This window comes from Phoca vitulina, unplaced genomic scaffold (genome assembly GCF_004348235.1).
Source record: "Phoca vitulina isolate PV1807 unplaced genomic scaffold, GSC_HSeal_1.0 scaffold94, whole genome shotgun sequence".
Classification (NCBI taxonomy): Eukaryota; Metazoa; Chordata; class Mammalia; order Carnivora; family Phocidae; genus Phoca; species Phoca vitulina.
Window position 1 is genome coordinate 2,410,910 of NW_022589797.1, and position 22,991 is coordinate 2,433,900.

General features: G+C 52.3%; 3 protein-coding genes across 8 annotated transcripts; all 3 read left to right on the forward strand.

The window, feature by feature from the left end:
- The first annotated feature begins 404 nt into the window (after positions 1–404).
- ARID3C (AT-rich interaction domain 3C) lies at positions 405–6,701 on the forward strand. 2 transcript variants are annotated; one of them, XM_032396732.1, is made up of 7 exons: positions 405–719; positions 2,560–2,632; positions 4,447–4,630; positions 4,775–5,076; positions 5,652–5,834; positions 6,051–6,140; positions 6,601–6,701. In XM_032396732.1, exons 1-7 carry the CDS (start codon positions 405–407, stop codon positions 6,699–6,701), a joined length of 1,248 nt encoding a protein of 415 aa, XP_032252623.1. The 2 variants fall into 2 exon arrangements, with proteins under 2 accessions (XP_032252623.1, XP_032252624.1); XM_032396733.1 differs by lacking the exon at positions 5,652–5,834.
- Positions 6,702–7,700: 999 nt separating this feature from the next.
- Positions 7,701–14,070, forward strand: DCTN3 (dynactin subunit 3). Its single transcript, XM_032396899.1, has 7 exons — positions 7,701–7,856; positions 9,135–9,219; positions 9,916–10,002; positions 11,801–11,884; positions 12,843–12,901; positions 13,497–13,556; positions 13,753–14,070. Exons 1-7 carry the CDS (start codon positions 7,713–7,715, stop codon positions 13,840–13,842), a joined length of 609 nt encoding a protein of 202 aa, XP_032252790.1. The 5' UTR covers positions 7,701–7,712; the 3' UTR covers positions 13,843–14,070.
- Positions 14,071–15,554: 1,484 nt separating this feature from the next.
- On the forward strand, positions 15,555–18,346 carry RPP25L (ribonuclease P/MRP subunit p25 like). Of its 5 annotated transcripts, none has more exons than XM_032396900.1 (2): positions 15,555–15,630; positions 17,013–18,346. In XM_032396900.1, the coding sequence occupies exon 2, from the start codon at positions 17,047–17,049 to the stop codon at positions 17,536–17,538; it is 492 nt and encodes a 163-aa protein (XP_032252791.1). In that variant the 5' UTR covers positions 15,555–15,630; positions 17,013–17,046; the 3' UTR covers positions 17,539–18,346. The 5 variants fall into 5 exon arrangements, with proteins under 5 accessions (XP_032252791.1, XP_032252795.1, XP_032252792.1 ...); XM_032396904.1 differs by having other exon boundaries at positions 15,579–15,630; positions 17,030–18,346; XM_032396901.1 differs by having other exon boundaries at positions 15,583–15,659.
- Positions 18,347–22,991: the final 4,645 nt, after the last annotated feature.

The following is a 22,991-nucleotide window of genomic DNA, read 5'->3' on the forward strand; positions in this document are numbered from 1 at the left end:
ATCTCTCCTGTCATTGTCTCTTGCTTGGCTCTCGCTTGTGCTCTCGCTCTCTCTCTCTCTCTCTCCCCCCCCCCCCCTTTCTTGGTCCTTGTCACCCTCTCTGATCTGCTGTCTCTACCTGTCCTCTGTCAATGTCCATTTCTGTCCTTTTGGGTCTGGTTTCTTGTCTCTCCTGCTCTTTCTACCTCTGTCTCTGTGGATCTCTGGGAAAGCTATCTTTCTCCTTTTTTCTTATGGCCCCCCACACTTCCCTGAATCAATGACCACCTCCTCTTGTGCTGGGGGTTGTGGGGGCAGCAGGGCACAACACTCATAATTCCCACCCCCACAGGCGGCCCTTTCCTCCCGGCCCCGCCTGGTGCCAGCCCCCCCCACCAGCGGGGGGACTGCGCCTGGAAGCTGTAATGGAGGCCCTGCAGAGGCAGCAGGCAGCCCGCCTGGCCCAAGGGGTGGGGCCTTTGGCCCCTCCACACTCACTGCCACCACCACTACCTCCCTTGCCTGGCCCCCGGACCCTTCAGGCCCCTGAGGGGGCTTTGGGGGAGGTTGGGACTGAAGAAGAGGAGGATGCTGAAGAGGATGAGGAAGGGGAGGAAGCCGGGGCAGAGGAGGAGGCAGCCGAGGAGAGCCGTCCAGGGACACAGGGCCCCAGCTCACCTTCCAGCCAACCCCCTGGACCTCATCCCCATGAATGGACCTATGAGGAACAGTTCAAGCAGGTAAGACCCCCTCCATATCAGGCCCTCTCCCCTTTCTCCTCTCTGGGAAAAGCAAAGCCAGGTGATTCTTAGCCCACCCACCCCCACTGCCCTCTGCAGGATGGAAAGACAGAGGCACAGAGACCTGGAGAGAGACAGGGGGGAAGACTGAAAGATAGATGGTGACAGGGAGGGAGAACCGGACACCCAGAGACATGGAAAGAAGTGCATAGGCTGAAAGGTGCAGGAGACGCCCAGAAACATGGAGGAGGCATGACAGACTGGAGGCTCTTGGTGAGGCTGGAAGGAAAGGTGGGAGGGGTGAGGAGCTTCAAGAATTCTTTTGAGGGAGTGGGATCTGAGGAATGGGGATTGCAGTGCCAGAACCATCTTACCCTACCTTCTCACACATCAAGTCGCAAGGTCATATTCCAGCAACCAGTGGGGGTTTCCTGGGCTGCCTATTTCTGTCTTTGGAAGCAGGCTGGAGGTTGCCACTCCTTTGGCAAGCTGATACCCCCCTCATCTCTTCCCTCTTGCATTGCCCTCATCCAAATCCTCTCCCTGGCCTGAGTTCTGTGGGTGACAGTTCCTAGTCTGTGATGGCCACTACAGCCGTGGTGTGACTAAAGGGCTCCTGTACAGCTGGGAATGACCAGATCTTACTCATAGAGCCTTAATTTGGGGTTCTTCCTCTCCGTGGAACCCATCTGAATGTTATTCTAAGGCACTGCTTCAGGCTGTCACTATGAAGGTATTATGAAGGGCTCTGACTCTAGGTGTGCTGTTCTGGTGATGTTACTTGTAGGATGTTGGTCTTGGGTATTTTCCAGAAGTGTTCATCTGTGGCTAGTACTCTGTGGCATTAGTGTCAAACTGGGAGAGTTATTCAGAGCTCTGTGGCTCTGTGACTGTTTCTCCTGAGTATAATTCTGGGGATTATTACTTGGAGAGCATGTTTGTTATTTGTGGGTATCCATCTAAGACTTTGGGCTCAGTTCTTTTGGGAGTGTAGGTCTAAAGTGGATCTCTGGGGTTTGTTACTCATGGGTGTTTTTTTTTATTCTGAGAGTTCTTATTGGGGGAATGGAGTGTTACCTATTGGTGTTACTCAGGGACTGTTATTCTGGGTAAATGAGTGTTACTCTAGGGATTGTTTCTCCTGGGTGGTATTGGGGAGGTGATACTGGAGATGGGGCTCCAGGTGACTGGAAATGCGTGGGATGACCTCTGGGCCTTTCAAGTTCTGACCCCACAGGTCCTGGGTGGTGCAGGGCCATTACCTCTGTGGCAGCCTCTGTAGTGGGTAGGTCACTGTCCCTGGAAAGAGACCAGAAGGTAGGCTGAGGGGCCCCAGGTTTCAATCCAGAAGCTTCTGAGTATCCACTCTGCCCAAGGAATGGGTTAGAGGTATCTCTGCCCTTCGTCCCCAGCTCTGGTACATGGGGATGTGAAAAGCAAGAAGCCTTTGCAGGAATGAACAAGAGTGAATGAGTGCCTCAAAAACAGCTGTCAGTTTCCTCAGTATGACGCACTATCCTAGCCTGACTTCCTCCCTGGGGCTCTGTGTATGCCCTGGAGGGCAGGCTGAGCCTCCTAAGCCTCCTCTCATCCCCTATTCCCCAGAGGGATGGTTTGAGCTTCCCAGGGCCCCCCTGGCCAGTGGAGGGTCTGCGTGTATATCAGAAAAAAGTGCCCTACCTACCCTCATGGGGAGAGAGTCTAATGCCAGGGAGTCCACATTTCAGACCCAACCCACCCTTTCAGCTGAGAACCCTTATTCAGGGTATAACCTGAGTTGGGGTCCCAGGGGGAGGGGGGCAGTCAGTGGAGCTGAAAAATGACCTCAGTCCTTCCCCAGCTGTACGAGCTTGATGGAGACCCCAAGAGGAAGGAATTTCTGGATGACCTGTTTAGCTTCATGCAGAAGAGGGGTGAGTGGGGTGATGTAAGGGAAGGACCCCCACCTACCAGTTTTGAGGAAGGGAGATCCCAGGGTTTAGTCCCTAGGTTGGGTCCTCTCTGCAGAGGCCTGAGCTTGGCAACACCTATCCTTTGGGCCCTCAATAGCGTCTTTAACCTCTGACCCTGCCCCCCTCCTCCACCCAGGGATTAATTAGTGGCCAGCCCACTGGCAGGTTAATGAGTGTGGGATCAATTGGGAGGGTGGAGGGGGAATTGGTAGGGGGTTGGCCTGGGGGGGGTCCCCAGGATTGGGGGGCTGGGAATGCCTTGTTCCTCTTTCAGTGGCCCTTTGTCCAGCCTTGTCTCTCCTCAGTTTCCCCTTGCTTTAGGCAGGGGACACCCAATGTGCTCCACAGCAGGAAGGACTGGGATTAGACTGAAGGAAGGACTTCTCAAGGGATAGGCTGGGGACCATGCGAGTTGGGGTTGTGGAGGAGGGGGAATTCTTTTCCAGGAATCTCAGAGCTAGAAGAAAATGCAAGGGTCCAGGAGGAGATCAGGGTGAGCGGCAGTCCATCACTTAGGCTTCTCCCCAGATTCATGGGTCCGAAGACTGACTCATTATCTCTCTCTACAAAGCTAATTAACTCACTCGGAGCTTGGCCTGATAAGCCACTAATTAACTAGCTGCACTGCACCCCCCTCCCTTAGTGCAGCTGCTGGTCAAAGTCCCCCAGGCTCCCACTGTAGGACCAGCATCCCTTTTGGGATCCTTTCTAGCCAGGGACCCTCAGTGGGGCCCCAGGTCTTTTTTGCTTCCCAGGGAGGCCCAGTCATTCTGGTCCCAATGTCCCCTCCCTCCCCTTCCTCAAGGTCTCCCCTCCACTGGGGAAGTGGGGTAGGGTGGTCTGAGCAGGTCCCAGCGTTTCCTCCATCACCCTCAGGCCGGGAGCTCTGCCTCCCTCCGGTCCCTGCCTCCCTCCGCTCCCTCTGCTGGGGGAGGAGGTCCCGCGGGACCGATAATTTCCCCCCATTAATCAGGCCGCAGCTAATTGTTCGGGTCCAAAGGCGGCGGCGGAAGGGGACGGGATCGGTAAGGAATTAACTGGGGCCCATCGCTCAGCGCAGACAGGCCCCTTTGTCAGGACTGGCCGGCGGGGGCGGTGTGAGCTGCGGAGTTGGCGAGCCGAGGCGGGGGCTGCTTCTCCTTCCATCCGCCATCCGCCGGTCTCGGGCAGCCATCCCCCGGCCGCTGCTTAGGGGAGTCCAGCTCTTCAGCACTGTCCGGAAGTCCTTACTACGGTCTACCCCAGGGGTCGGCAAACTAAAGCCGGCTGGCCAAATCTAGCTGCCTGCGAGATAAGAATGGTTTTTACATTTTTAAATAGTGGAAAAAATTAAAAGACGAATAACATTTCAGTAACATTTCAGGACGTGTGAAATTCGAATTTCAGGGTCTGTAAATAAAGTTTTTATTGTAACACAGCCGGGCCCATTCCTCTAGATATCCTCCATACCTGCTTTCAAGCTACAACGGCAGAGTGGAGTAGTTCGGACAGAGGCGGTTTGGCCCTCAAAGCCTTTAATATTTACCGTCTGGACTTTTACAGAAGTTTACCGACCCCTGATCTAGCTTCCTGTCCTTCCTGCTACAGTGCAGGGCTTGGGGGCTCTGTGGGCTCTGCCTGGAATCCCACCTCCCCATCCCTCCCTCTTCCCTTTTCTCAGAGGTCCCGCCCTGTACCCTGGCCTCGTCCAGGCAACCGACTCCTTCAGTCCTTGAGGATGTCCGCAGACAGGGTCTTAGTCTTAGTGTCCTCACTCTCTGTCCACCTCCCACCAGGGACGCCAGTGAACCGTGTGCCCATCATGGCAAAGCAGGTGCTGGACCTGTACGCGCTCTTTCGCCTGGTGACAGCCAAAGGCGGCCTGGTGGAAGTCATCAACCGCAAGGTGTGGCGGGAGGTCACGCGCGGCCTCAGCCTGCCCACCACCATCACGTCGGCAGCCTTCACTCTACGCACCCAGTGAGGCCAGGCGCGCGAGCGGAGGGGGGAAGGCTTGGGAAGGGGGCCACAGGGCGTGGAGGGCCCAGGGGCGGACGTTCCGTTGTGGGCTTGATCAGTTGGGTCCAGCCTCCCACCCACCCCTCCTCGTTCGTCCGCCCCTAGGTACATGAAGTACCTGTACCCGTACGAGTGCGAGACGCGGGCGCTCAGCTCCCCGGGGGAGCTCCAGGCAGCCATCGACAGCAACCGGCGCGAAGGCCGTCGTCAGGCTTATACCGCCGCCCCGCTCTACGGCTTAGCTGGGCCTACCCCTCGGGGAACTCCGGGCCAAATCTCGGGTTCTGGCGCCGCCACGCCCACGCCCACGCCCACGCCCACGCCCAGCCCCTGTCCTGCCCAAGGCTCCGCCTCCGGCCTGCCGGCGCACGCCTGCGCGCAGCTGAGCCCGAGCCCCATTAAGAAAGGTGTGAGGGGAGAGAGGTTGAGGTTTGGGCGTCTCTGAGACCTTAGAGGGTGCGCTGAGATATAGAGAACATTAAAATGTGGCGACTCTGAAGTCTGGGAAGCATTGAGGTCTGAGGGCAGCAAGGACTGACAGGGCACTGGGGTTTGCTGACCGCTAAGGTTTAGGGGTACTGAGGTTTGGGGTCAGTGAAGCCGTGGGAGGTCTGGGGTACGGGTTCCTGCTGTGTGGACCTGAAGCTCAGAAAAAGGTCCTTTATCTAGAAGAGCTCCATTCCACACCTGTCCACCTAGGGCTCCTGTTTGCATGTAGTTTTTGCCTCCTGTGACCTGTATTATTTAATAACTGAGAACAAGGAAAGGACCCACATCATCTTGGACCAACCTAGACATATATATTGGCCCTTTGGGCTCTCCAGCTTCAGAGCTTCGAGGCTGAGACTTTGGATGGGGGGTGGGCGGATCAAAATTGGTGCTTCAGCTTGGGTGACCTCCACTGGTCCCAGGCCTGGGGGGAGAACCAAATGCAGAGGCAGAGTTGGTTGGTCTAGGAGAGTCTAATGACCTGTTCTTCCAGAGGAAAGCGGAATTCCAGCCCCTCGACTGGCACTGCCTGTGGGCTTGGCTTTGGGACCTGCAAGGGAGAAGTTGGCACCAGAGGAGCCCCCAGAGAAGAGGGCTGTGCTGATGGGGCACATGGATCCACCTCAACCTGGAGCTCCCCCCAGTTTCCTGCCCCGTGGCAAGGTTCCCCTGAGGGGTGAGGAGGGGCTTGTTGCTGAGAGGGCTTCGGACCTGTGCACTGAGGGAGGACATAAATGTTGGAGGTGGGGCAGGAAGATCCCTCAATAGACAACTGTGTGATTATAGGTATCGGGCTGAAGTGGAATGGGGGCTGTCTATAAGGATGGAGGGGGGAGCTTATAAGTCTGAAGTCTGATTCTCCGAAATGTGACTCCCTGCCCCTCCTGGACAGAAGAGCGGCTGGATGGGCCTCTCAGTCTGGCAGGCAGTGGTATCAGCAGTATCAACATGGCCCTAGAGATCAACGGGGTGGTCTACACTGGTATGGGTACAGCAGGCTGTCTATACTGGCATGAGGTCAGGGGTATTTGCTCTGGCATGGGGATTTTAGATTTTTTCAGCTAGCATGAGGTTCAGGGATATCCAAACTTGCATGGGTAATGTGGGGTTCAGGGGATTGCTACAATGGCATGGGTTAAAGGGGTGTCTACAATGGCATGGAGTCTAAGGCATGACCTCTCTGGCATGGGTACCATGGGATGTCTGCCTTGTCATGGGCCTATGTATCAGTGTAAATATTTCTTGTTTACCTGTTTGAGGGTATCTATATTGGCACAGGAGTCTCCACTGACCTAAGGGGTTTGTCCTCATTGGTTTGTGACAGGGATATGTGTGTGGTGTTCTAACAATCAGGACACTGACTTTTGTTTTCCCCTTCTGTTTCTGTGCCTACCCCCTCCTGCCTGTGTTTTCCCTCCACCATCTCCTCACCCCTTTGTCAGGTGTCCTCTTTGCCCGTCGCCAGCCTGTGCCAGCTTCCCAGGGCCCAACCAACCCTGTACCTCCACTCCCTACAGGGCCCCCTTCCAGCCCCTCACCCTGAGAAACTCCCACTTGGAATTAAGAGTCCCAGCCCCCCACACCTTGATTCTTCCAGGGTGCCCACTCTAGGACCCAGCCCTGGGAGATGACCTCCACCCCCCACCATGCCATGTGGACTTGAAGCCAAAGAGATTTGTTTTTGTTTTTGTTTTTGGGTTTTTTTTATGTTACATCTACCTCATTGTAAACGGAGAGCATCTCCTCCCTGGCCAACCCCAACAGCATCTACCAAAGAGTTCTGCCCCCAGTAACCCCCATCATCTCCTCATGTGCCTCCCTGTGTCAGTGTCATCTCTAGGACCCCACCTCTTCAAATCAGACCTGCTTCCCTTCAGAAGCCATGTGAAGGGTTAGGTTGGGGTGTTGTGAAGGAGTCGTCCCTCAGGTCACATCTGAATAATAAAGGTGCAGTCCCTCCCTCTCCAGTGCTTCCTCTCCTTTTTGTTTGGGTCTGGGGGTTAGGGAGGGATTATGTGGTATACACAGGGTGTGTTGGGCCAGGGTTTCTCAGAGGGGAAGACAGAACAGCAAAGGTCCATGAAAGCAGAGGGGGTGGAGTTCATGAATCAGACTGCCTGAGTGCAAATCCTGATTCTACTAGTAGAGTGCGGAGTGGCCTTGGGCAAGACATTTAATTGCTTGAACCCTAAAAGACTCCTGAAGATTATGGCATCTCACGGAGTCTCCTACTGATCTATGGGAATGGACCAATCCTTAAAAAATAGGTGTATTTATATGGGCAATCTCGGGGAATGGGGTGGGAAACCTCTCTGGTACCCTGGAATTAGAAGAAAGGCAAAAGTTTGGACAAGCAGAAGCTGGAAGCTAGGGTAGGGCTCGACAGCTGGAAGGTTGGCTAGGGTAACCGTTGCCTAGGTAACCAGACAGCTTTTGACACCTTTCACGGGCCCTGCCGGTCACTTCCGGCATCGGAGGGCTGAATCGTGACGCAACTTCCCGTATCGAGGTCCGCCCAGGCACTCGGATTAGCCCGCCTTCTCTATTTGGCCGGATGTCCCGCCCTCTGGCTGTTCCCCGGCTGAGGCGGGCGGCGGTAGCTATGGCGGCTGTGACCGATGTGCAGCGGCTACAGGCCCGTGTGGAGGAACTGGAGCGCTGGGTGTACGGGTCGGGCGGGCCGCGCGGCTCTCGGAAGGTGAGCGATCTGGGATCCAGTGCTCTCTTTCTGGGGCAGAGCAAGAGCGGTCTACTGGCCTGGTCGTCGGGATGGATGCTACCGCTCCAGTCTCATCTCCCGCAGCCCGGCCTTTGAAATAATAAAGGTTCGAAACCTTGCAGAGCTTATCGGACCCTCGGGGTCCATTTCCATGGAGGGCATTGCGGGTTATTAGGACCGATTGCGATGGGCTCAGTGTGAAATGTGACTAAGACTCCGCCTCTGTCCTCGCGGCCTAGCTGGGGAGACCTGACACACTCGAGAAGCTGACTAACGAGAGTTTCAGTAAGAGCTGAAGTCCGCAATGGAAGGGCCGTCACAGAGCCCTGCGTAACTAATTGCTAAATTACACTGTACAGAAAGAGGTCCATGGGACGCCAGAGGAGGCAGAGCAAAGGTGGATAAGGAAGGCTCCAGGGGTGGGAGGTGAGGTCTGAACGAGCCAGGACTAAGAGGGGAAGGGATTGGGTACTGGGTGTTGAGATATGGACCGGCAGTCCACACCAGTGACTGAATTTTGACAACTGTGAAGCTTAGTTCTCCCAACCCCCACCCCCTCACCCCCTTTTTACTATGGGAAGACCTTTTACTGAAGGTGGAGTGTCAGGCATACCTTGGAGTTAAGTGTATCAGAGGTAATGATCATGTCTTTTTGTACACTTCTTGTGGAATTAGTTGTCACTAGCAGATTATGCCCCATTTGAGAACTGATTTCTCAAAACATTTGCTCCGGTTGACGTCTATGACACTAAATCCTTGTTTTCCTCCTACCGCTATGGCTGTTGCTGCTTAGTCCTGTTTGCCTCCCCATATATTTGACCCTTGAATATTGGCATTCCTTACCCTGTATTCTAAAACCTGGGTGAGATCATTCACTCCCATGGTCTCTCCCTTTGTTTGACCCTTTAATATCGGGATTCCTCACCCTCTACCCCTAAAGCCTAGGTAGGTTCAGCTAGAGAGGTAGGAACCAGGGAACAGAATATATAGGATATGCTAATGCCCTATGAAGTCTAGTATAGTTAATTACCTCCCTAGTCAGACTTGAAACTTCCCAGGGACTACATGATTATCTTCCCCTTCACATTGAGGATTCCCGGAAGGTGGGGTTGCATCTCCCTTAAGAAAAGAGAAGGGGGCCAACCTACTTTGCTGGGTCAAGGAGACTTGGGAGTCTGAGGGAATGAGTGTTCTTTACCTCTTTCAAGCCTTGAGTCAAGAGGTGAATCTTGGAATTAACTTTCAATCCCCTTACAGGTGGCTGATGGCCTAGTCAAGGTACAGGTGGCTTTGGGGAACATTGCCAGCAAGAGGGAGAGGGTGAAGATTCTGTACAAAAAGAGTAAGTGATTCCATAGGGTGCCTGCCTGACCTCCTTCCCATGCCTGTGCTTCCTGGGACCTGGCCCTTGCCCTCCAGCCCAGTAGGTCACTGGAATTGCCCTATGGGGATAGAATGTGAAGATTTTTCCTTGCTGAAATGGTAAAGTGTGATGTTGTGCTTAAACTCCAAGCCCATGACAGTGTCCTGAGTTATGGGATAAGAGTTCTGCCTCAAAGGCCCTCTTGGTAAAGTAAGGAGGAGAGGTATGGGATTTCCATAGGCAAGGTTCAAAGGCAGGAAGGAAATTGGGCCTGAGAACCCCAGGCTTTTTTAGCCATACCTTTTTGATTATGTCAAAGCAAGCAACCTAAAAATTTGAAAAAGCTCTGACTTGTCTTGGTGGCACTGAGGGGCAAGGGACCTTCCACCTTTGGTGAAGATAGGTCAGTGGGAATGCTAAGGGCCCCAGGATAGTGGAGGCAATTGTGTTCCCAGCTGTAAAGGCTGAGGTTAGCCAGGAGGTGGTCAGAGGGGAGAGACAGGGAGGTGGGGCCTGATGGAGGCCTGCTGATGGGCACTGTGGATGTCATCTCCTCACTCAAGACTCTCCCCAAGGTTGACCACTAATATCCTTCTAATATCCCCTAATATCCTTCATAAGTCAGATTCCCCACTCCCCAGCCCCATTCCATTTTCCATCTTGCTTCTTTTCTAGTTGAAGACCTGATCAAATATCTGGATCCTGAGTACATTGACCGCATTGCCATACCTGATGCCTCTAAGCTGCAATTCATATTAGCAGGTAGTGCTGGACAGTGTGTGCACATGAATCTGGGGATTATGGATTGTGGGGGAAGTTGGGCACAGAGATGGCCTCTCTGCCAGTCCTCTCATGGATACAGCCCTGGAAGCTGCTGTCTGGAATTCTGGCCTGGCTCTGGGCTGAGACCTGAGGTCATCCTGTAGTCCTCTAGGAGGCCTTGGGTGTGGTATCATTCTGAGCTAGGTGCGGGCCATGGTGCCAACGACAGTGGGAACTACTCCAGTGTTCTATCCGTGGTCTGTCTCTGGGATTTTCCTTTAGAACCTTCCTCACTTCTGCTCACTAGACAGGGGAGCTTCTAGGAAAGGGTGGGAGCAGAGCATTGCATTTGGGAGAGGTTAGAATATTGGTATGAGTTTCAACATTTTTCTTTCATGTGAGAAAGCACTGGGATTTCGGAGTTCTAGGCAGGAACTATTGACTTGGCAATGTCTGCTACTCAGTTTAGTCAGCCACTCCATGAGGTAGGGTTTGCAAAGTACCTGTGTTTGTTCATTCATTCAAAAGATGTTTAATGATCGATCATCTACTGTGATCCAGACCATCCTTGGTGTGAGGTATATGGTGGTGAACCAGAACATCCCTAAACCATTGCCATGGCTCAGGTACCAAGTTCAGGAGATCTTCTCCTACACCGACTATGGAGTCCAGCCTCTCCATCCCTCCCTGGCCACTGCCTCAGTGTCTGTCCCCTCATACATGAGTAGTTGCAGTCTTCTAAGTCCTCTTCCTGACCCTAGTCTTTCCCTTCTTGCATGTGATCCAGTATCCTCTTCCCCAAACACATCTCCAACATGCTACTTTGTCTACTTTGGAACCTCAGCATCTCCGTCTCTCTCCTTGATAGAATAAAATCCTAATTCCTTAGCCTGCCATTCAGAGCCTTCGATAGTCTATGGATCTACGTTCCCATGCAGCTCTGTTTCCTGTGCTCTCTTTGCACCAGTTCAGCCAATTGAATTCTTTTTCCTCTATTAATTGATAAGCATCCTTGCCTCCAAATATTTGACATAACAGTCATCCCTTCTTTTTTTTTTTTCTAAAGATTTTATTTATTTATTTGACAGAGAGAGACACAGCAAGAGAGGGAACACAAGCAGGGAGAGTGGGAGAGGGAGAAGCAGGCTTCTCGCTGAGCAGAGAGCCCGATGCAGGGCTCGATCCCAGGACCCTGAGATCATGACCTGAGCCGAAGGCAGACGCTTAATGACTAAGCCACTCAGGCGCCCCAACAGTCATCCCTTTTTGAATGTGCTTCCTACTCACTGCAACCATTGAAATCATCTATGCCAGGTCCAGTCCAGATCCTGCTCTTCTCACTGGGCTCTGCTGTTACTGCCCCAGCTCTCCAGAAGCTTGCCTGTCAGGACCACTGAGCAGAACCTGCCTGATATTCTGCCACATGTCTCCTCTTTCACACCTTCCCAGGAGTCCTTGGGCATGGAGACCCAAGTCTGAAGTACTTTGTCTCCTGTGGCATCACTGAGTTTGTTGATAGGAGGCTAGAGGAAGAGGCCTTAGAGTTAAAACTTTAAGAAAGTGGGATTTGAAGAAATTTAGAGGCTCCTTGGGCTCAAGATGGCTCATACCAGAGGCACCTAGGAGAGGTGGGGGCAGAATGGGTGAATGTGCACCTAGAGAAGGGGGCAATGGGCAGAGTAGCTGGCCCATGCTCCAGGACTCAGCCATCTCCCCTGCCAGGGCCTCAGTCCCTTGCAGAGGAGTAGCAGTGCCCAGGCTTACCTCACTGCCACTGTCTTGTCTGTTTTTGCCTCAGAGGAGCAGTTTATCTTATCCCAGATTGCACTCCTGGAGCAGGTGGAGGCTTTGGTGCCCATGCTGGACAGCGCTCACATCAAAGGTACCTCTTTGGGGCTGTAGCTCTACTCTTCTGCTTGGGGAGGTGGGTGGATGGCCAGGACTTCCCTGTGCCTCAGGTTCCCTGGGTTCAAGCTTAGTCTGCTCCTTGTCTTTACCCTCACTCTGGGGGTACCTGCTACCTGCACTGGGATTAAAATGGCCAGAGCAGAGAGTTCAGTTTCAGAACCTCAGGCAGTTTGGACCTAAGGACACTAGTCTAAGTCCAGCAGCCCCCAACTCTGGGTATTCCTTCTACCTTCTTCCTCACCCCCTCAGCATATGTTCTGCACGGTGCTGCGTAGCCCAGATTTTACTGTAAGAGTTTCTGCCAGGCATGTGAATGTGTGTAAATTCTTCCCACCACACTTCCCAGTGCAGTCCCTGGGCCTCTTTTGACAAGCAGACAGTGACTTTAATTGAATCCAGATATCCATCTTGTCTGTCTCTGGAGGTATTTTTTCCTAGTTCCCCCTCCCCTCCCTTGCTGAGGGTCTGACAGCCTTAAGCTGTGGGCCCAGCATGGTGGCCAAGGCTCTGGGTGTTGGATTCCAAGTGTCTAGCTTAGGAACTTGGCATTCATCCTCAGCCCACCTGCAGGCTCTCTCTTCCAGGCAGACCTGGTCCCACTGGGCTGAGAGCAAAGGGACAGATCCCATGATAGGCAAAGCTTTCTTTACTTCACCCTGCTTACAATACTGGGGTGGGGGCATGGGGCAACTCTGGGGACCCCAAGGTTTTGTTTTCTCCTAGGAGCCTGTATCTTCGCCGCCTCTGGGTCCTAGAGTAAGACTGGGGTGGGCAGGGAGCCCCACCACCTTTAGCTGCAGTGGTCGATGAAGCCTGGCGTTTGCTTAGCTTCTCCACTCAATACTCTAATCCTGCTGAAGACCTAATAGACTATTGAGCAGTCCCGGGGGAAGGCACAAGCATCATCGGGCAGTGCGTGTTGTGTTTTACAGCCGTTCCTGAGCATGCTGCCCGCCTGCAGCGCTTGGCCCAGATCCACATCCAGCAGCAGGTATGGGAGGGGTGAGGACTGGAAGGGAAAGTAGAAGTGGTGAGGCTCCTAGTCCCTGCCACCTGAGGAAGCAGCATCAGGCTACCCTCATGTTAGCTCCAGGGGAAACTTGAAGGTTTATTCTTTATCTTCCATCTGCCTTAGGTCTCTTGCCTCTCTGAGTAGGACTGTTCTGAGACACCAGAAGGTTGATGATGGGAGGTGCCCAAGAATTTCTGGGGATGGTGTGTCCTTGACATTGAGTGGAGGAGCTGTTTTTTGTTTGTTTGTTTGTTTGTTTTGTTTTGTTTTACCATTCCCAGGCCTTAGATTAAAGTTCAAAGAGGATTCAGATACAGGGGACAGGGAAGGAGGAGACATATACTAGCAGGAATGTTTCCTTAAATGAGTGGTCACTCCCCCTTAGGGCTGCTGTTAGGGTACCCATTCTGGAGCTTGAAAGTGTCCCGTTAGAAATTTGTTCCTTTTAGCTCTGGGGTTAAACACTACCTTTTCTAGGCTTTATGGGGAGTGAGGGTCCCTGATAAGGCAGGAAAGTTAGTGGGAAGTGGGGGCTTTATCCAACTCCTTTCTCTGCCATACGTTGGCCCCATAGGACCAGTGTGTGGAGATCACTGAGGAGTCCAAGGCTCTCCTGGAGGAATACAACAAGACTGTATCCTTTCTGCTCAGCCAGGCCCCTAAGGAATGCTGTCCAAGGCCCTGTCCTTTTGTTCAATCTCCAGCAGCTCTGTCTGTTTCATCCCATCCCAATGAACCTTTCTATTCCCCTCCTCCCCAACCCTTTGGCAGATGGAAAATCTCTCCACTACCTCATTCAGGCTCTTGTTCTCACCTTGACCTGCCACCAGACAGTGCTTCTCTCCAAGCAATTTGTGCAGTGGGATGAGCTACTTTGCCAGCTAGAGGCCGCCAAGCAAGTGAAGCCAGCAGAGGAGTGATGGCTGCTTCCCATTCCTGGGTGGCCCAGGACAGCCAGGCTCCAGGGCCCTGTGCTAAACTGCCTTTGTAACAGGGCAGAGGCAGCTTTGTATTTATTGGATTCGCAGCCTACCTCTCTGTGTTCAGGTGGGGCTCTGAGGTCAGAGGTCTGGCTACTTGAGGTTTGCTATTTGCACCCCCTCCCCACATCAGTGTCCTATTCCAGTGACAATAAACTATAGAAATCATTGGAGGAATGTGCCAACTTCCTGGTCTATGATGGGAATGATGGTGAGGATGGGGGTGGTAGAGGGCAGAATTGTCAGCCTTTCTAGTGGTTGGACCAGGAGCTATACTCATCCTGGTCTGGCTTTCTGGGGGATGTAGAGCTCTCAGGACAAATGCTCTCATTTGATCGATATGAGTGGAACATTTGTTTGTGCACCCATTTATCCCACATTTATCAAGTATCCTCTATATTTCAGATACCATGCTAGGTGGGGAGGATGTGATCCCTGCCTTGCACAGACTAGCTAGGGAGATGGTCAAAGAAAAGAGCCCACCCACCAACTGGGTCCTTTGGAGCACAGAAGAGGAAGGGTTGAGGGAGGCAGCCCTGGAAGGTGATATCCAGGATATTTGGGAGCCAGGAGAGCAGCATGTGCAAAGGCAGGATCCTTGAGGTTTCTCTCTTGGGAGTTTACTTGGTGCTATTAAGCGGGAAGAGGAGCCCAGAAGAGGTTTGGTTGCAGGGCTTTGGGCTCTCTGGTGGGGATGGGCTGTGTGTGGGGGGGTGGGGGTTGCTGCGCTGGAGAAGGAGGGAGCCTGGTGATGGAGCTGAGACAGAGATTGGTGCCTCATTCCACCAAGTGTTTGCTGCCCCCTTGTGGTCTCAGGGAGTGCTGTTGCCCCAAACCCCTTTACAATGGCCTGCCCGCCCGCCACTCAACCTGCACGGTTTCACTAGCGTCTCAAATTCAGCACGTCCTAAGACTGAAACCTGGGACTCATCCTAGACTCTTTACTTCTTCTCAGTCCAGACAGTCACCAACTCACCAAACCTACCTCCTAATATCTCCCAACTTAATCTACTTTTCTCTATTCCGACTGCTATTTGTTTCATTCTCAAATCATTTAACAAATATTTGAGCGCCTATTATACGCTAGGCACCGTACAAGTCTCCGTGGACACGCCCCCAGCACCCCGCGGCCTGTTCACCGGCGGTTGCTGCCCAGTTTCCCCACTCCCACCCCCTTTGTCGGCAGCCAGAGTGAGCTGTGCACACAAACTGGTTTGACTGGCCCCTAATGAAAAGCCTCCGTGGCTCACCATGCCCACAGAATGAGGTCGAAGCGCAGAACTCGGTGACCAAGGCTCTCCCCCGCGCAGCAGCAACCACTTCAAACGGAACCTCTTGCCCCTGTCAAGTGAAACCCACTGCGTCGCCTTTGCTATTGCAGTGCGGTCTACTGGTGACTCCAGCCCTGCCATCGTCTCAGGACCGGATCCTCCCCATCTTTGGGACGCGAGTCTCTGATAGTGGCTCCTCTCCGCAGTGCTCTTCTGCGCCCCGGTAGGGGTGCCCCAGGGCGTAACAGCGGAGACTGCCTGTATGTTCATGTCTCAGGGTGTCCTGGCTCAGCTCACTCCTAGACGACCAGGCTGTACTCAGTTTTCCCGCGGAGGCCCCGCAGGCCCCGCAGGCCCCGCCCCTAGCCGGCGTGCGCGGCCCCGCGGCTTCGGCGCGCTCCCGGCGTGCCCGCCATCTTGGCTCCAGATCGAACTACAGGCGTGAGCGGCCGGGGCGGTGAGAGCTAGAGCGCAGCGGCGTTGGGGGTCGGTGGTGCGGTTGTTTGGAGGTAGAGGGAGGAGAGGGGAGGCTGGCTTCTTGACCTCTGCGGCCTGCTGGGCTTTGGAGTCCGCCTGTGGCGGTGAAGGGGGCCGGGCTGTGGACTCCACACCAGGAGTAGCCCACGCAGCCCTCCGCGTCAAGCCTCTGCTTCCGTGTTTCTGAGTGACCTGGGTTGGGGGCATCGACACTGGGAATCTCAGGGTGAGGGGTGCTCGGCCCTATTCTTAGGATCCCGGAGTAGGGGAGGGGTTCAGTTCTGTTTGAGGAGCATTTGGAGGAGGGCTCTTGGCTCTTGCCAGGGAGCTTGGAGTGTAGGAACCTCTGCGAGCGGAGTGAGGGGGCCTTGTCCCTGTCTTAGAGAGCTGTGGGTGAGGGGCGCTCAGTCTTGTTTTCAAAAGTCTGGGGCAAGGGTGTAACCAGGGTACAGGGATGCAGAAGCACCTGGCTTTGGGGGTCCCAAACAGACCAGGTTCTCAGACCAGCCACTCCCAGCTGACAAAATCCAAAGGCAGAGACGACTGGTGGTGAAACAAGAAAGGAATTTATTTCAGTGGGGCCAACACTAAGACAGCACACTAGGCTCAAAGACTGTCTTCAAAGTGTTGACAGTGCTTCTAGGTTTATATAAGGAGAATGTGGCAAAGGTCGGTCTGTAGGTGCAATGGGTAGTAAAGGGCAGGTCCATCATTGTCTTGGGGCCAATCAGAGGGGGTCTTGCTGGCCTTAGGGCAGTCGTTATTGCTTGAGGGGTAGTTTTGGTTCCCATCAAGGGATGCTTTGCCTGCAGGGTCTTTTGCCTGAATTAAAAGATAAGCTAAAGGGGTGCCTAGCTGGTTCAGTCAGTAGAGCATGCAACTCTTGATCTTAGGGCTTGTGAGTTCAAGCCCCATGTTGGGCGTAAAGCTTACTTTAAAAAAAAAAAAAAGATAGGCTGGAAAAAAGATAAACTGAAAAGAACTTTATTAAAAAGTACAGTTGAGGTAAAAATGGAGGTACTTGAAGTCCTCGTTCAAGGGCACGGCCCTGTCCCAAGGAGCTCAAGATGAGGGGGCTTGGCCTATTCTAAAGAGCCCAGTGTTTGATGAATTTGGTCCTGTGTCAGGGACTCCAGGGTGGAGGGAGGGTTATGGCCATGTCCAGAAGAATGGGGTGTTTGGGATACTGCCCTTTCCCAGGGTAAAGTAGGCATGGCACCTGTGCTGAGAAGCCAAGGGTGAGGGGATACAGTCCTGTTCCTGGGAAGTCTGGGATGAAGAGCAGGGCCATTTCCTGGAGAGCTGGGGTTGGGGGATGGCTTGGGGCGTATTGCCCAGCATTCATCTGACACTTCCCTGCAGTGGACCGTGAAATTCAGACACAACAGCAAGTGGAATGGAGCACTACCAGAAAGCTGGCTCTGTGGAACTCCCAGCACCTTCTCCGATGCCCCAGCTACCTCCTGATACCCTGGAGATGCGGGTCCGAGATGGCAGCAAAATCCGCAACCTACTGGGGCTGGCACTGGGTCGACTGGAGGGTGGTAGTGCACGGCATGTGGTGTTCTCAGGTTCTGGCCGGGCTGCAGGGAAGGCGGTCAGCTGTGCTGAGATTGTCAAGCGGCGTGTTCCAGGCCTGCACCAGCTTACCAAGCTGCGCTTCCTGCAGACCGAGGACAGCTGGGTGCCAGTCTCACCTGACACTGGCCTGGATCCCCTCACAGTGCGCCGCCATGTACCTGCAGTGTGGGTACTGCTCAGCCGGGACCCCCTAGACCCCAATGAGTGTGGCTACCAGCCTCCAGGAGCACCCCCTGGCCTGGGCCCCACATCAAGCTCCAGCTGTGGCCCACGACCCCGAAGAAGGGTTCGAGACACCTGGTCCTGAAGATCTGCCAAGCAAGCTATTTTCCAGGCATGAATGTCTGGGATGGCTTTGCCTTCTCTGAAAAGCCTCTTGTAACTGTTCAACATCCCCAACAAGACTTGAATCCACAGAAGTGGGCCTCCCTGTCCTGCTTCCTCTTCTCTCTGGTGTGTGAAAAGGGACAGCTACGAAGAGTTACAGGTGTGCGGTCTCAGCTGGGTTCTGGATTGCTTAAGAAGGGTTTATTTGGCATTCTACCTACTGTGCCTCTGTCCTTTCTTCTGACAGATCCAGGGAGTGGGTTAGGAAATAAAGGTTCTGCCCATTTGTCTGATGAGCCTCTGCTTGACCTGCTATGTGGAGGTGGGATTAAAGGAGGGGGAGTCCCTGTACCCCTCCACCCCACCCCTGGTTTAGGGACATTTTTCTTTCTCTGCAGCATTTATTATAGTATAGTGATTAAGGTCATGGTCTCAGGTACCTACTGCCTGGATTTGAATCCTGGTTCTGCCATGTGCTAGTAAGTTACTGCTTTGTGACCTTGGGCAAGTAGTGCTCTGAGCCTTAGTGTTTCCATCCATAAAACAGGATATATGCGGTGCTTACCTCATAGGGTTGTTATGAGGAGTAAATGTAGAAATATACACATATGACTCTTAGATACCACCTGGGCATATAGTGCTATATAAATGTTAATTGCTATCATTATTAATGACTCCATTTACAAACACTTTTTCCTATCTTAAAAACACAGCTCATGGGGCATCTGGCTGGCTCAGTTGGAATATCATGTGGCTCTTGATCTCAGGATCATGAGTTCGGGGCCCATGTTGGGTGTACAGATTACTTAAATAAATAAACTTAAAAAAAAAAAACAAAAAACAGGCTCCTGGGTGGCTCAGTCGTTAAGCGTCTGCCTTTGTCTCAGGTCATGATCCCAGGGTCCTGGGATCGAGCCCCACATCGGGCTCCCTGCTCGGCGGGAAGCCTGCTTCTCTCTCTCCCACTCCCCCTGCTTGTGTTCCTGCTCTCACTATCTCTCTGTCAAATAAATAAAATCTTAAAAAAAAAAAAAAAGTAGCTCAATCTCGTATCTCCTCTCCAGGTCTCATCCTTCCTTTTTACCCCTTGCTGCTCCTTTTCTGTTTCAAATTGGCCATAGACCCTCAGATTCACCATGGTAAGGCCAGGGGCATGAGGAGAGAGGTGAAGATTGCAGTGATAGCCAGGAGTCTGCAGGGACCAGAGCAGGATTGTGGGCGGTGGTAGATTCAATGAAGAGTTGAGTCAGTTGGATCTCCCACTGGATTTTGAGGTCTTCTCCAATGTATACAGTAGACTGAGTGTCCAGTCACCAGGAAAGCACAAACTTGGGGCTCTTCTGGGCTCACATTGTGGCAGGGAGCCCAGCAATTTGAGAGTTGTGAAATGATGTTTGGCTGAGTCTAGATGGGAGGGGTTAGGGTGTTGGGAGAAATGGGGGACTGGAGGCCTCAATAAGGGCTTAGGGCAGGGATTAGGAGATTGACCATAAGGCCAGAAGGCTGTGGTCAAGCTTTGCTGCATTCTGTACTTTCCAAGGTAGGTTGCCCAGAGTGATAGGGAAGACTCTGAGGGAGGGGCAAGTGATGCAGATTCGGGGAATATTAGAGACAGGAAACCCTCTGAGCAGCTGCCCAGCCAGGCCTCTTAAATATAGGGTCAAGGAGCATCTAACACACTCTTAGAGGCTGTGGCAGGCACTCTGGTGTCTTGTTAGTAGCAACTGCCTGACTTCTCCCCATTCTCTTTGTGGCTCACTCAGGTTTTTGCTCCCTCCCAGTTTCTGCATATTGCCTTTTCTCTAAGCATCTCCACTTGTGTGTCTTCTACCATGAACAGCTCTCCGAGTGTCACTAGTCCCCAGAGCTTTGGGGCCAGGCTCCTTGCAGACTATTGGTATGTGGCTCAGCATCCTATCCTGATCCAGCCTGCTCTAGCCATGGTGGAATGATCACATGGAATAAGCATGGTGACCGGTACTGAACGAATGATTCAGTAAGGTGGTACCATAAGCTCTGGGAGTCTAGGAGGGGCTCCCATTTGGGCAGCTCATTGAGGCACCACCTGGGAACTCCAGGATGATGGCAGGGGTTTGGGTGAGGGAAACTGAGCTGGGGTCAAAATCTTTTGGGAGGAACAAGATCTGCAGTTCAGAGAATCAGGAAATAGGCCAGAAGCTAAGAGAGGGATGACTAGTGATTCTGGGGCCTTTGCCCTCCTGGGTCTCTACAGGGCCTAGTTGGAACCTAGAGGAAGAATTTTTTTTTTTTTTTTAAGATTTTATTTATTTATTTGACAGAGAGAGACACAGTGAGAGAGGGAACACAAGCAGGCTTCCCGAGGAGCAGGGAGCCCGATGCTGGCTCCATTCCAGGACCCTGGGATCATGACCTGAGCTGAAGGCAGATGCTTAACAACTGAGCCACCCAGGTGCCCCTAGAGGAAGAATTTTAGGGAGGGAGACAGAAGATAGGCCTTTAGAGCCAGAAAGCTTGACCCAATTTAGGAGGGAGCATAAGAGTTGTGTATAATTGTTGATTCAGTTTCTTCCCACTTTTTTCTTAATCCACTCCAGTGTGGCTTCTGCCTCTGTAATTTCTTAGAAAAGGTTATGCCTTGGTATGAAAGGTAAGGAAGTGGAGACAGCTCTTTCAAGAAGTGGGATTGTGTTGGGGCGCCTGGGTGGCTCAGTCGTTGGGCATCTGCCTTCGGCTCAGGTCATGATCTCAGGGACCTGGGATCGAGCCCCACATCGGGCTCCCTGCTCGGTGGGAAGCCTCCTTCTCTCTCTCCCACTCCCCCTGCTTGTGTTCCCTCTCTCGCTGTGTCTCTCTCTGTCAAATAAATAAATAAAATCTTAAAAAAAAAAAAAGAAGTGGGATTGTGAATGGGAGGAGAGAGGTGATAAATGTAGAGGAATGTGGGATACAGAGAGTTTTTCAATTTTTATTTTAATGATTTAGAAATTTGAGCATATTTATAGGTTAATGGAAGAAGCTAGTAGAGAAAGAGATTAAAGATGCAAGAGACTGTGGATAACTCAGAATGAGACTCTGTAAGGGGTAAAAGGGAATGGGATCCAGAGGCATGGAGGTATGGGCCTCCCAAAGGGGACAGGAGAGAGGACTCCCTGTAAGTTTCCAGGGAAGGAGTTGTAGATGGGTGTTCATGAGGATGGGTGTGGAGGTGAAGGTGGGACATGAGGGAGTTCAGAAGGTTTCTATCTCCTCTTGAAGCTGGAATCCAGCTCTGCTGCTGAGAGTGGAATGAGGAGGCTGGCGGGAAGGAAGTATGAGATAGTTGCAGGAGAGAGAACCCGAGAAGTACAGGAGGATGACCAGGCAGGGCTAAAAGCCCAGCTAAGGCTGGTGACCATGAACTTGTAATGTTATCAGTCAGAGAGTGTGAGCTCCAGCAGCATCCATAGGATAGGTGAGGACTCAGAGAAATCACTGTTGCATTCTTCTAGACAGGTAGAAATGATGGAAGAATAGTGAGGAGACTAGCAAGATGTAGTGAAGGGTCAAGGAATCCAAAGTGGGCCAGGAGACAAGTGAAGATAGAAAGGCGTAGAGGTCAATGTCCTGGAGATCCACATGAAGATGTCTGGGGTGGGGTGGGATGAAATGGAGTAGTTGAGAGAACTAGAACAGGGCACTGTCACTATACCAATATCTAGGGCTGTCATACCAAAGTATCACAGACTGAGTGGCCTAGAACAACAGAAATTTGCTGCCTGACAGTGTTGGAGACTAGAAGTCTGAAGTCAAGGTGTCAGCAGGGCCATTTTCCCTCTGAAACCTATAGGAGAGTCCTTCCTTGACTCGTCCTAATTTTTTTTTTTTTTTTTTTTTTATTTGAGAGAGAGAGTGAGAGAGAGAGAGCACAAGAGCGGGGAGTGGGAGAGGGAGAAGCAGACTCCCCGCCGAGCAGGGAGCCCGATGCGGGACTCGATCCCGGGACTCCAGGATCATGACCTGAGCCGAAGGCAGTCGCTTAACCAACTGAGCCACCCAGGCGCCCTTGACTCGTCCTAATTTTTTTTTTAAGATTTTATTTGACAGAGAGCACAGGCAGGGGGAGCAGCAGGCAAAGGGAGAAGCAGGCTCCCTGAGTAAGGAGCCCGATGACTCGGGGCTCAATCCTAGGACCCTGGGATCACGACCTGAGCTGAAGACAGATGCTTAACCAACTGAGCCACCCAGGCGCCCCAGACTCGTCCTAATGGCTGTTTTGCCATCAGTCTCTGGCCTTCTTGGCTTTTAGATGTATCACTCCAGTCATTCATCTTCACATTTTCTTCCCTTGTGTCTGTTTCTATGTCCAATTTTCTCCTTTTTATAAGGAAACCAGTCATATTGGATTAAGGCCCACCCTAATAGCCTCATTTTAATCTTGATTACCTCTATAAAGATCTTATTTACAAATAAAGTCACTTTTTCCAGGACTGGGGTTAGGACTTAAAGATATCCTTTATGGAGGGACATAATTCAACAGTAGCTAAAGGATGAAATGGAGGAGGGTGGATTTGAGAGTTTTAGGAGCTGACTGGACTTGGTTATGGGCATGAGAGTGGATAGCTGGGTGGCCTGGAGGGAAAGTCACTGAAGACGAGGTTGAAGAATTAAGAGGCTGGGGAGGGTGACAGTGTGTGTGTTGGGGGCAGGAGTTGGGCATCAAGGTGGGTAATGGAGTCATCCAGGATGGAATGTGCTGAGCATTCTTACTGCCTGCTTTAGAGGTGGCATGTAGGGTGATTTTGTTAGCCTTGAAATGGGAACTTAAGAACACAATATGGGGGCACCTGGGTGGCTCAGTCGTTAAACCTCTGCCTTTGGCTCAGGTCATGATCCCAGGGTCCTGGGATCGAGCCCCACCCACATCGGGCTCTCTGCTCGGCGGGAAGCCTGTCTCTCCCTCTCCCACTCCCCCTGCTGTGTTCCCTTTCTCGCTGTCTCTCTCTGTCAAATAAATAAATAAAATCTTAAAAAAAAAAAAAAGAACACAATATGACTGGAGGGTTTATATACCTTCCCCGTGCAAGAAGGCACCAAGTCCTGCCAATTTTGCTTCCTAGGTGTCTCTCCATTCCCATAGCCTCTGTTGTTTTGTGCCCCTCCTTATCTTACAACATTCTCCTTACTGGTTTCCCTGCTTCACTCCCTTCTGAGCTCTCCTCCAAACCAAGTTCCCTTTGTTTAGAATGATCTTCTGCTAGATTCCTGCATGGCTGTCTCCCTTCCTCCTTTAAGCCTTTGCTCAAATGTCACCTCAGCAAGGCCTTTTCTGACCAATCCGTTTAAGATTGCAGTCAAGCACTTCTGCGCTTTTTTTTTTTTAAGGATTTTATTTGTTTAAAAAGAAATCGAGAGCATGTGCAAGCATGAGTGAGCAGGCGGAGGGAACAAGAATCTGAAGCAGACTCCACACTG